General features: G+C 44.7%; 1 protein-coding gene across 1 annotated transcript in view; it reads right to left on the bottom strand.

Annotated features, from left to right (window-relative positions):
- Window positions 1-7,004, bottom strand: part of LOC112071103 (glutamate receptor ionotropic, kainate 5) — a 22,949-nt gene extending 15,945 nt beyond the window's left edge. Inside the window, exons 1-2 of the mRNA XM_070439258.1 lie at window positions 6,842-7,004; window positions 6,419-6,583 (exon numbers count right to left, since the gene is read on the bottom strand). Coding sequence (XP_070295359.1) covers window positions 6,419-6,583; window positions 6,842-6,953 — 277 coding nt within the window. The 5' untranslated portion in view covers window positions 6,954-7,004. The remainder of the gene's footprint in view (window positions 1-6,418; window positions 6,584-6,841) is intronic.
- Window positions 7,005-11,799: the final 4,795 nt, after the last annotated feature.

The following is an 11,799-nucleotide window of genomic DNA, read 5'->3' as shown; positions in this document are numbered from 1 at the left end:
CACAGCATGATGCTGCCACCACCATGCATCACTGTGGGGATGTTGTTCTCGGGGTGATGGGAGATGGGAGATGTTGGGTTTGCGCCAGACATAGCGTTTTCCTTGATGGCCAAAAAGCTACATTTTAGTCTCATCTGACCAGGGCACCTTCTTCCATATGTTTGGGGAGTCTCCCACATGCCTTTTGGTGAACACCAAACGTGTTTGRTTATTTTTTTCTTTAAGCAATGGCATTTTTTCTGGACACTCTTCCGTAAAGCCCAGCTCTGTGGAGTGTATGGCTTAAAGTGGCCTATGGACAGATACTCCAATCTCCGCTGTGGAGCATTGCAGCTCCTTCAGGGTTATCTTTGGTCTCTTTGTTGCCTCTCTGATTAATTCCCTCCTTGCCTGGTCCGTGAGTTTTGGTGGGCGGCCCTCTCTTGGCAGGTTTGTTGTGGTGCCATATTCTTAAAAATGTTTGATAATGGATTTAATGGTGCTCTGTGGGATGTTCAAAGTTTCTGATATTTTTTTAGAATCCAATCCTGATCTGTACTTCTCCACAACTTTGTCCCTGACTTGTTTGGAGAGCTCCTTGGTCTTCATGGTGCCGCTTGCTTGGTGGTGTCCCTTGCTTAGTGGTGTTGTAGATTCTGGGGCCTTTCAGAACAGGTGTATTTATACTGAGATCATGCGAAAGATCATGTGACACTTAGATTGCACACAGGTGGACTTTATTTAACTAATTATGTGACTTCTGTAGGTAATTTGTTGGACCAGATCTTATTTAGAGGCTTCATAGCAAAGGGGGTGAATACATATGCACGCACCACTTATCAATTTTTTTATCTTTTATAATTTTTGAAACAAGTACATTTTTTCATTTAATTTCACAAATTTGGACTATTTTGTGTATGTCCATTACATGAAATCCAAATGAAAATCTATTTAAATTACAGGTTGTAATGCAACAAAATAGGAAAAAACGCCAAGCGGGATGAATACTTTTGCAAGGCACTGTATATGGTGCATCTTCACGTCAGTTCTGCTGAAGGAAATGAGATGAGGAGAGGAAGCTGCTTCAGACTACTGAGATTCACCCTGGGCTCCATTTCATTCCCCTACATCTCTCCGTCCTCCATAACCTCTGTGTGTGTGTGTGTGTGTGTGTGTGTGTGTGTGTGTGTGTGTGTGTGTGTGTGTGTGTGTGTGTGTGTGTGTGTGTGTGTGTGTGTGCCTCATACAGCTACAGCTGTAAGATACGCCTGTCAGAGTGTCCTGCCCACTGGTCAAGGACACACACACACACACACACACACACACACACACACACACACATACATACACACATGAATAAAGCCACACACAAGCACACACACACACACACACACACACACATACTGTACTGTACATTCACACACGTCCACACACAGTCACTTCTCCCTCCAGCTCGCTGTGGCCAGCGGCAGGGTGGTGACTTCTTGCAACGGGAACAGCAAGTGTCTGTATCCTGATAGAAGTCATTGGTCTGTGAGCTAATACACATAAACTACTGAATGAAATCCTCAATCTATTTTGTACATAAAGTCTGTAGTACTGGTCTGTACTGGTCTGTACTGGTCAGTACTGATCTGTACTGGTATTACTGTTCAGTACTGGTCTGTACTGGTCTGTACGGATCTGTACTGGTATTACTGGTCAGTAATGGTCTGTACTGGTATTACTGGTCTGTACGGGTCTGTACTGGTATTACTGGTCAGTAATGGTCTGTACTGGTATTACTGGTCTGTACTGGTATTACTGGTCTGTACGGGTCTGTACTGGTATTACTGGTCAGTAATGCGCTGTACTGGTATTACTGGTATGTACTGGTATTACAAGTCAGTACTGGTCTGTACTGGTATTACAAGTCAGTACTGATCTGTACTGGTCTGTACTGATATTACTGGTCAGTACTGATCTGTAGTGTCTGTACTGATATTACTGGTCAGTACTGGTCTGTACTGATATTACTGGTCTGTACTGGTGTGTACTGATATTATGGGTCAGTACTGGTCTGTACTGGTCTGTACTGATATTATGGGTCAGTAATGGTCAGTACTGGTCTGTACTGAGAAGTATTGGTCTGTACTGGTATTACTGGTCTGTACTGGTAAAACTGGTCAGTACTGGTCTGTACTGGTATAACGGGTCTGTTCTGGTCTGTACTGATATTACTGGTCAGTACTGGTCTGTACTGGTATTACTGAGCAGTACTTGTCTGTACTGGTCTGTACTGGTCTGTACTGGTATTATTACTGGTCAGTACTGGGCTCTACTGGTATTACTGGTCAGTAATGGTCTGTATTGGTTTCTACTGGTTTTACTGGTATTACTGTTCAGTATTGGTCTCTACTGGTATTACTGGTCAGTACTGGTTTGTACTGGTCTGTACTGATATTACTGGTCAGTATTGGTCTCTTCTGGTATTACTGGTCAGTGCATGTCTGTACTGGTCTGTCCTGGTATTATTACTGGTCAGTACTGGTCTGTACTGGTATTACTGGTCTGTGTTGGTCTTTACTGGTATTACTGGTCTGTACTGGTCTCTCCTGGTATTACTAGTCTTGCTAGTCAGTACTGGTCTTACTGGTATTACTGGTCTGTACAGGTCTTAATTTAATTTTTTTTTATTTCACCTTTATTTAACCAGGTATGCCAGTTGAGAACAAGTTCTCATTTACAACTGTGACCGGGCCAAGATAAAGCAAAGCAGTGTGACACAAACAACAACACAGAGTTACACATGGGATAAACAAACGTACAGTCAATAACACAATAGAAAAAAATATATACAGTGTGTGCAAATGTAGTAAGATTAGGGAGGTAAGGCAATAAATAGGCCATAGTGGTGAAATAATTACAATMTATCATTAACACTGGACTGATAGATATGCAGATGATGATGTGCAAGTAGAGATTGGGGTGCTGGGGTGCAAAAGAGCAAAAATAAAGAACAATATTGGGATGAGATAGTTTGGTGGGCTATTTAGAGATGGACTGTGTACAGGTGCAGTGATCGGTAAGCTGCTCTGACAGCTGATGCTTAATGTTAGTGAGGGAGATATAAGTCTCCAACTTCAGTGATTTTTGCAATTCGTTCCAGTCATTGGCAGCAAAGAACTGGAAGGAAAGGTGGCCAAAGCAGGTGTTGGCTTTGGGGAAGACCAGTGAAATATACCTGCTGGAGAGCGTGCTACGGGTGGGTGTTGCTATGGTGACCAGTGAGCTGAGATAAGGTGGAGCTTTCCCTAGCAAAGACTTATAGATGACCTGGAGCCAGTGGGCTTGGCCACGAATACGAAACGAGGGCCAGCCAACGAGAGCATACAAGTCGCAGTGGTGGGTAGTACATGGGACTTTGGTGACAAAACGGATGGCACTGTGATAGACTACATCCAATTTGCTGAGTAGAGTGTTGGAGGCTATTGTGTAAATGACATCGCCGAAGTCAAGGATCGGTAGGATAGTCAGTTTTACGAGGGTATGTTTAGCAGCATGAGTGAAGGAGACTTTGTTGCAAAATAGGAAGCCGATTCTAGATTTCATTTTGGATTGGAGATGCTTAATGTGAGTCTGGAAGGATAGTTTACAGTCTAACCAGACACTTAGGTATTTGTAGTTGTCCACATATTCTAAGTCAGAACCATCCAGAGTAGTGATTCTAGTCGGGCGGGTGCGGGCAGCGATCGGTTGAAGAGCATGCATTTAGTTTTACTAGCGTTTAAGAGCAGTTGGAGGCCACGGAAGGAGAGTTGTATGGCATTGAAGCTCCGTTGGAGGTTAGTTAACACAGTGTCCAAAGAAGGGCCAGAGGTATACAGAATGGTGTCGTCTGCATAGAGGTGGATCAGAGAATCACCAGCAGCAAGAGCAACATCATTGATGTATAGAGAGAAAAGAGTCTGCCCGAGAATTGAACCCTGTGGCACCCCCATAGAGACTGCCAGAGGTCTGGACAACAGGCCCTCCGATTTGACACACTGAACTCTATCTGAGAAGTAGTTGGTGAACCAGGCGAGGCAGTCATTTGAGAAACCAAGGCTATTGAGTCTGCCAATTAAGAATGCGGTGATTGACAGAGTTAAAGCCTTGGCCTGGTCGATGAAGACGGCTGCACAGTACTGTAATATCGTAGATGTAATTATCGTAGATGTATCGGTGGTGACAGTGTTTCCTAGCCTCAGTGCAGTTGACAGCTGGGAGGAGGTGCTCTTATTCTCCATGGATTTTATAGTGTCCCAAAACTTTTGGGAATTTGTGCTACAGGATGCAAATTTCTGTTTGAAAAAGCTAGCCTTTGCTTTCCTAACTGACTGTGTATATTGGTTCCTAACTTCCCTGAAAAGTTGCATATCGCGGGGGCTATTCGATGCTAATGCAGTACGCCACAGGATGTTTTTGTACTGGTCAAGGGCAGTCAAATCTGGAGTGAACCAAGGGCTATATCTGTTCTTAGTTCTACATTTTTTAAATGGGGCATGCTTATTTAAGATGGTGAGGAAAGCACTTTTAAAGAACAACCAGGCATCCTTTAGTCAGGTCACCTAACACTACGAACTCTGAAATAAATGAGGGGCAATCAATTCACAAATGGTGTCCAGGGCACAGCTGGGGGCTGAGGGGGGTCTATAACAAGCGGCAAGACTTATATCTGGAAAGGTGGATTTTTAAAAGTAGAAGCTCAAACTGTTTTGGTACAGACCTGGATAGTATGACAGAACTCTGCAGACTATTTCTGCAGTAGATTGCAACTCTGCCCCCTTTGGCATTTCTATCTTGACGGGAAATGTTGTAGTTGGAGATGGACATTTCAGAATTTTTGGTGGCCAGGATTCAGACATGGCTAGGACATCAGGGTTGGCGGAGTGTGCTAAAGCAGTGAATAATACAAACTTAGGGAGGAGGCTTCTGATGTTAACATGCATGAAACCAAGGCTTTTCTGGTTACAGAAGTCAACAAATGAGAGCGCCTGGGGAATAGGTGTAGTACTGGGGGCTACAGGGCCTGGGTTAACCTCTACATCACCAGAGGAACAGAGGAGGAGTAGGATAAGGGTCCGGCTAAAGGCTATAAGAACTGGTTGTCTAGTGCGCTTGGAACAGAGAATCAAAAGAGCAGATTTCTGGGGGTGGTAGAATAGATTCAGGGCATAATGTACAGACAAGGTTATAGTATGATGTGAGTACAGTGGAGGTAAACCTAGGCGTTGAGTGACGATGAGAGAGGTTGCATCTCTGGCGGCACCAGTTAAGCCAGGTGAGGCTCCGCATGTGTGGGGGTGGGACAAAAGAGCTATCTAAGGCATGTTGCGCGGGACTGGGGGCTCTACAGTGAAATAAAACAATAAGCACTAGCTGAGACACCAGTAGACAAGGCATATTGGCATTAGAGAGAGCCATAAAGCAATTGCAGGTGTTGATCGGGAGAGCTAAGACAACAACGTGTAAATGGCGATGAATGGGCAGAGCGGGTCAGTTAGGTACATACAGGACCTGAGTTTGAGGCTGGGGCCGACAGATAAACAGAATGAGGTACCATGTTATTGAAACAGTCCAGCGGGCATCCGCTGTGTAGCAGAGGGATCATAGGGTCCATTTTGCAGCAATAGGTGAGTCCGGGAGCCGTTCGGTAGTTGCTACTACGCTAGGCGAGCGGGAGAAATAGCGTTCAGAAAGCCAGCGGGCCGGGGCTGTTGAAACCACATCGGACAATTACGTCGGCAGACCAGTAATTGTCTGACACGACAAGAAAGGGTCCAGGCCAATTGGCAAAGAGGCATTGTAGCCCAACAATTAGCTGGTATATGGGCCTAGCTTGAGGCTAGCTCAAGGCTAACTAGTGCTTGCTTCGGGACAGAGGCGTCAGCTAACAGTAGCCACTCGGTTGCAGCTAGCTAGCTGCGATGATCCAGTATAATGGTCCAGAGCTTGCGGCAGGAATCCGGTGATGTGGTAGAGAGAAGCAATCTGATATGCTCTGGGTTGACATCGTGCTGTGCAGACTGGCAGGTATTGTCCGAGCTAAAGCTGGCTGGTGTCCGAGCTTAAGGTGAAGACCGCTAGCCGTGGCTAACAATAATTAATAGCTAGTAGATAGTTAGCTGGCTAGCTCCTGGAGGTTCCAGTTAGGTTCCAGTTATGGAGGTTCCAGTTATAAGGAATAAAAATAGCAGATCCGTACCACATTGGGTGAGGCGGGTTGCAGGAAAGGTTGCAGGAAAGTTTGCAGGAAAATATATTTAGTTCGTAGATAGAAATTGAGTTTAAAATAAAAAAAATAAAAAACGATATACACGGGATAAGACAAAGACAAACACACGTCCGACTGCTACGCCATCTTGGATTTGCAGCCTAGTCAGTACTGGTCTTAGTGGTCTGTAGTGGTGTTACTCACTGGTGTCAGTGGTCTCATACTGGGAGTCCCTCTGCAGTTCGAATATGTCCACCTCCACACGGGCTCTGGCCCCTCCCTCCATCACACTGTTGATGTTCTCCCTGGCCAGGGCCAGAGCCAGCCGCTCCCCACGCCCACACACTGACTGGTCATCCAGGATCGCAGCTACATGGGGAGGGAGGGAGACGGAGATATGYAACGGGAGAAAACATTGATGTTACTCACCATTAGACAGTAAGACAAAAAGAGAAGAGACAAGCAGAGTATTTACGAGGGGTGTGAAGGCCAGGTGAGTGAGTGGGTGTGTCCTGGTGGAGGGGGGTGAGACACCGGGCGAGGAGGGGGAGACAGATACCTGAGGGTGATCAAGGGATGGAAGGAGGGAGGGATGGATGGATGGATGATTGATAGATGGACACTCACCCATCCGGACGGAGGAGAGCAGGGCGGCCTGGCTTCCGGAGCGTGGTGCCATGGTAACTAGCAGGAAGGAGGAGAAGTGTATCGACAGCAGCAGCGCTGGCAGAGCCGGCATCTTCTAACTGCTGCCTCATGGAGACGGTCTGCTGGCTGCCTGCTCGCCACCTAAGGACGGGAGGATACGTTACAACACCAAAATATACACAACACACAGACACACATACATGCCACACAATCGTTCTCCACTCTGTGCACACATCTGTAGCGCAATGGTTATTCTCTACTTAAAGAGCTTGTTACGATCACAAGACCACACATGAAACACACAGGCTCTGCTCTGCCTGCTGCAAAACCACCTCACTCACTCTGAGTGACAACCACCATTCTAAGTGACAGTTTTTAATGTGTGTGTGAGAAAGACAAGAAGATGAAGCGTATGGTGTGTGGTGTATAGCGTCTTGATTCTGCTCACCGTCAGCTGTCATGACCCTCAGTTTGACCTCTGAGATGGAGATGTGTGTGATGTATGTCTGGATCTTGGTGAGTTGGAGATGAGTCACCTTTGACCTGTAGGCACCACAGCAGCTTGACTGTTTCTATCTGACCAGGGAGGTGAGAATTGTTATGCCTCTCCATCTCTCGTCCTCCCTCCTTGCCTTCTTTCCTTCACGCTTGTCTTTTTTACTCTCTCCTTTCTCCCTCTCCCCTTAGCTCTCCATTTCTCCTCTCCTTGCTTTCCCCTTTCTCCCTTCCTTAGCTTCCTTTTCTCCTCTCTTAGCTCTCCTTTCTCCCTCTCCTTTAGCTCCCTTTCTCCTCTCCCCTTTAGCTCTCCTTTCTCCTCTCCCCCTTAGCTCTCCCTTTCTCCTCTCCCTTAGCTCTCCTTTCCTCTCCCTTAGCTCTCCTTTCTCCTCTCCCCTTAGCTTCCCTTTCTCCTCTCCGCCTTAGCTCTCTTCTGCCCTCTCCCCTGTAGCTCTTCCTTTCTCCCTCTCCCCCTTAGCTCTCCCTTTCTTTTATTGTTCTCTCACATCAAGTAGCTGTCTGACTTCATCCTACCCTCCTGCCCCACACGCACCGTTCACTCCTCCAGGTCCATTTCCCTTCAGCAGCCCTACACCAGACTAAACACTACGGGTGACAGGGCTTTCAGTTGTGTGGCCCCTCAGCTGTGCAACACACTTCCAGTCATTGTCAGGGCTGCAGAGTCTCTGGTCTCGTTTAAGGCGTTTTTCTTTATTTTGACTATTTCTACATTGTAGAATAATAGTGAAGACATCAAAACTATGAAATAACACATATGGAATCATGTAGTWACCAAAAAAGTGCTAAACAAATAAAAATATATTTTAGATTTTAGATTCTTCAAAGTAGCCATCCATTGCCTTGATGACAGCTTTGCACATTCTGGGAATTCTCTCAACCAGCTTCATGAGGTAGTCACCTGAAATGCATTTCAATTAACAGGTGTTCCTTGTTAAAAGTACATTTGTGGAATTTCTTTCCTTCTTAATGCGTTTGAGCTAATCAGTTGTGTTGTGACAAGGTAAGGGTGGTATACAGAAGATAACCCTATTTGGTAAAATGCCAAGTCCATATTATGGCAAGAGCAACTCAAATAAGCAAAGAGAAAGGACAGTCCATCATTACTTTAAGACATGAAGGTCAGTCAATGCGGAAAATAAGTGCAGTCGCAAAAACCATCAAGCGCTATGATGAAACTGGTTCTCATGAGGACCACCACAGGAAAGGAAGACCCAGAGTTACCTCTGCTGCAGAGCATTAGAGTTACCAGCCTCAGATTGTAGCCCAAATAAATGCTTCAGAGAGTTCAAGTAACATACACATCTCAACATCAACTGTTCAGAGGAGACTGCGTAAATCAGGCCTTCATGGTCAAATTGCTGCAAAGAAACCACTAGTAAAGGAAACCAAGAAGAAGAAGAGACTTGCTTGGGCCAATAAACACTAGCAATGCACATTAGACCGGTGGAAATCTGTCCTTTGGTCTGATGAGTCAAAATGTGAGATTTTTTGGTTCTAACCACCGTGTCTCAGAGTAGGTGAACGGATGATCTCACCATGTGTGGTTCCAACCGTGAAGCGTGGAGGTGTGATGGTGTGGGGGTGCTTTGCTGGTGACACTGTCAATGATTTATRTAGAATTCAAGGCACACTTAAACAGCATGGCTACTACTGCAGCGATACACCATCCCATCTGGTTTGCACTTAGTGGGACTATCATTTGTTTTTCAACAGGACAAAGGCTGTGTAAGGGCTATTTGACCAATAAGGAGAGTGAAGGAGTGTTGTATCAGATGACCTGGCCTCCACAATCACCCGACCTCAACCCAATTGAGATGGTCTGGACCGCAGAGTGAAGGAAAAACTGTTTGAGAGAATGCCAAGAGTGTGCAAAGCTGTCATCAAGGCAAAGTGTGGCTTCTGCGAAGAATCTAAAATCTAAAATATTTGTTGATTTGTTTAACACTTTTTTGGTTACTACATGATTCCATATGTATTATTTRATAGTTTTGATGTTTTCACTATTATTATACAATGTAGAAATAGTCAAAATAAAGATCTGTGTGTGGGTCTGTGTGTCTGTATGTGGGGGGAATCTGTGTGTGTCAGTGTGTGTGTCGGTATGTCACTATCCATGCTTGTGTATGCCTGCATATGTGTGTGTGTGCCAGCCAATGTATGTGTGCACACGTGTGTCTCAGTGACTGCAGTACAGTTTGTGTGTGCGTGTGATGGCATATTGATCGAGGGCAGCTGAAGTGGCATTCAATCAAAACAATGGGGGATCTGTCAGCATTCCACAGGATGCATCTGATTGGCTATTACCAGGGAGCAGATTGCCTTGATGACCAATAAGGTCTTGGCTTAGCCCCTGAGCGTGATCAATCATTGGATGGAGCCGGTGCTATTTCACTGTTATTGAGAACTATTGACAGGGCTGGAGAGAGAAGATTAGTCCACAACTACACCTTTCCATCTGTCTCAAGGCTGTAGGAAAGACACAAGGAGAGAAGAAGAAGAGAGAGAGAGAGAGAGAGAGGAGAGAGAGAGAGAGAGAGAGGAGAGGAGAGAGAGAAGAGAGAGAGAAAGAAGAAAGAGAGAAGAGAGAGAGAGGAGAAAGTGAAGTAGCGCAGAGAGAGAAGGCAAGGAGAGAAGAGGAGAGAAGAGAGAGGAGGGAGAGAGAGAGAGAAGGAGAGAAGAGAGAGAAAGAGGAAGAGGAGAGCAAGAGAGAGAGAGAGAGAGAGAGAGGAGAGAGAGAGAGAGAGAGAGAGATGAGAGAGAAAAGGGAGAGAGAGAGAGAGAGAGAGAGAGAGAGAGAGAGAGCAAGAGGAGAGAGAGAGAAACATATGACATAATAAATCAATGTATACTGGCAATGTGTGCATCATTAAATTGGCAAGAAAATACAGATATTTAACAGGGGCAGGGCCTTAGCGGTTGCCATCGTGAGGCCATGCACTCTTCAATTATTACATTTCAAATATTGGCCACTAATTTCAGCTAGAAAAAAATCCTCAGCCCTGGTGTTAGTCTCCAAATTAGGAGGTTAATCTACTCTTCGCAGATGAATATGCTGCTGTACCACACAACATGGATATCACCAGCCTGGACTGCAGAGAGTATCTGCCTAGACTGGGCCCAGGCAGTAAACCAAAATACTAAAATGATGATTTCAGAGAGTCAGATTCGAGGATTGAGACAAAGTTCTCAACTTGTAAAAATATAGTGGAGTAGCTGCACACACTAAAATTACTTAGGTTTAAAAATAAGCTAACTGGACAACCTTAATATGCGCAGTGAATGAACTGAGAGAGAAGTAGCAGGGTTCTACGCCATTAGAAAGCTAATTAAATTGAAATACTAAAATTCTAAATGAGAATATGTAATTGAACAATGCACTTTATGGAGCAGTGAGGTGGGGTCACTTGCAAAACAGATTCAATCAATGGAAAACACTCCATTGGAAACCCGCAGCAGAGTTATGTACGATTCTCTCACATGTCATGAAGGAAACATAACAATGATGCAGGGCAGAATTAGGCCCAATATCACTAATATAAAACGTCAAAAATAGCAATTAAGTTTTGGAAACATCTAAAATAACAGTGACCCTCTCTATCATTACAAGCCTGGAATGCAAGAGCTGAGCAAAGAAAAGGTTACTATCGCTGGTCTGGGCTTGAGTTCACGAAACTTGATTCTACTTACACAACTGAAGCTCAGGAAAGAACATATATCAATAATACAAATACACTGTCAACAAAAACTAACAGTTGCTTTATTGGAAACAGCGAGCAAACAAAAAGCAAAATCGTCTTATTGCGCCCCTAACTGACAGTACACCATGGCTAACTAGTTAGACATGAAAAATGTCAAAAATAAAAAACTAGGAGTGATCATGTCCACATGATAGCAATGAAACTCATTATCAAGGCTTTAAAAAGACGTCTCTGATGAGGAGTAGCACCCGTCCTGTTGGTGGGAGGACGCAGAGAGCTGTGGTTGGCCAGCTAACAACTGGTTATTGTTGATTATGTTGTACCGTTGACAATTTGATTCTCTTTTTTATATATTCGTAAGAGGCTTGGCAAATGGTAACTGTTTACGTACTGCAAATCAAGCAAATTGAATTGAAGAATTGAATAATGAGATGAGAGAGCAGAGAGACAATAGAGAGTAGAGGAGACAGAGATAGAGAAGATAGAGACGAGATGAAGGACGAGAAGGAGGAGATTGAACAGAGAGGAGAGGAGAGGAAGAGAGAATGAAGAGAGGGAGAAGACAGAGAGAGAGAGAGGGGAAAGAGAGAGAAGTAAAGAGAGAGAGAGAGAGAGAGAGATTCTATATTAATTATTTGTGATGAGTTTAAGATTGATTAACAGATGTATACTTGTATACTTGTTGCTTGGAATATTTTGCACAAGTTTCATGCCAATAAAAGC

This window comes from Salvelinus sp. IW2-2015, unplaced genomic scaffold (genome assembly GCF_002910315.2).
Source record: "Salvelinus sp. IW2-2015 unplaced genomic scaffold, ASM291031v2 Un_scaffold1523, whole genome shotgun sequence".
Lineage (NCBI taxonomy): Eukaryota > Metazoa > Chordata > Actinopteri > Salmoniformes > Salmonidae > Salvelinus > Salvelinus sp. IW2-2015.
The sequence above is the reverse complement of the archived record's forward strand: the minus strand, read 5'-3'. Positions and strand labels throughout refer to the sequence as shown.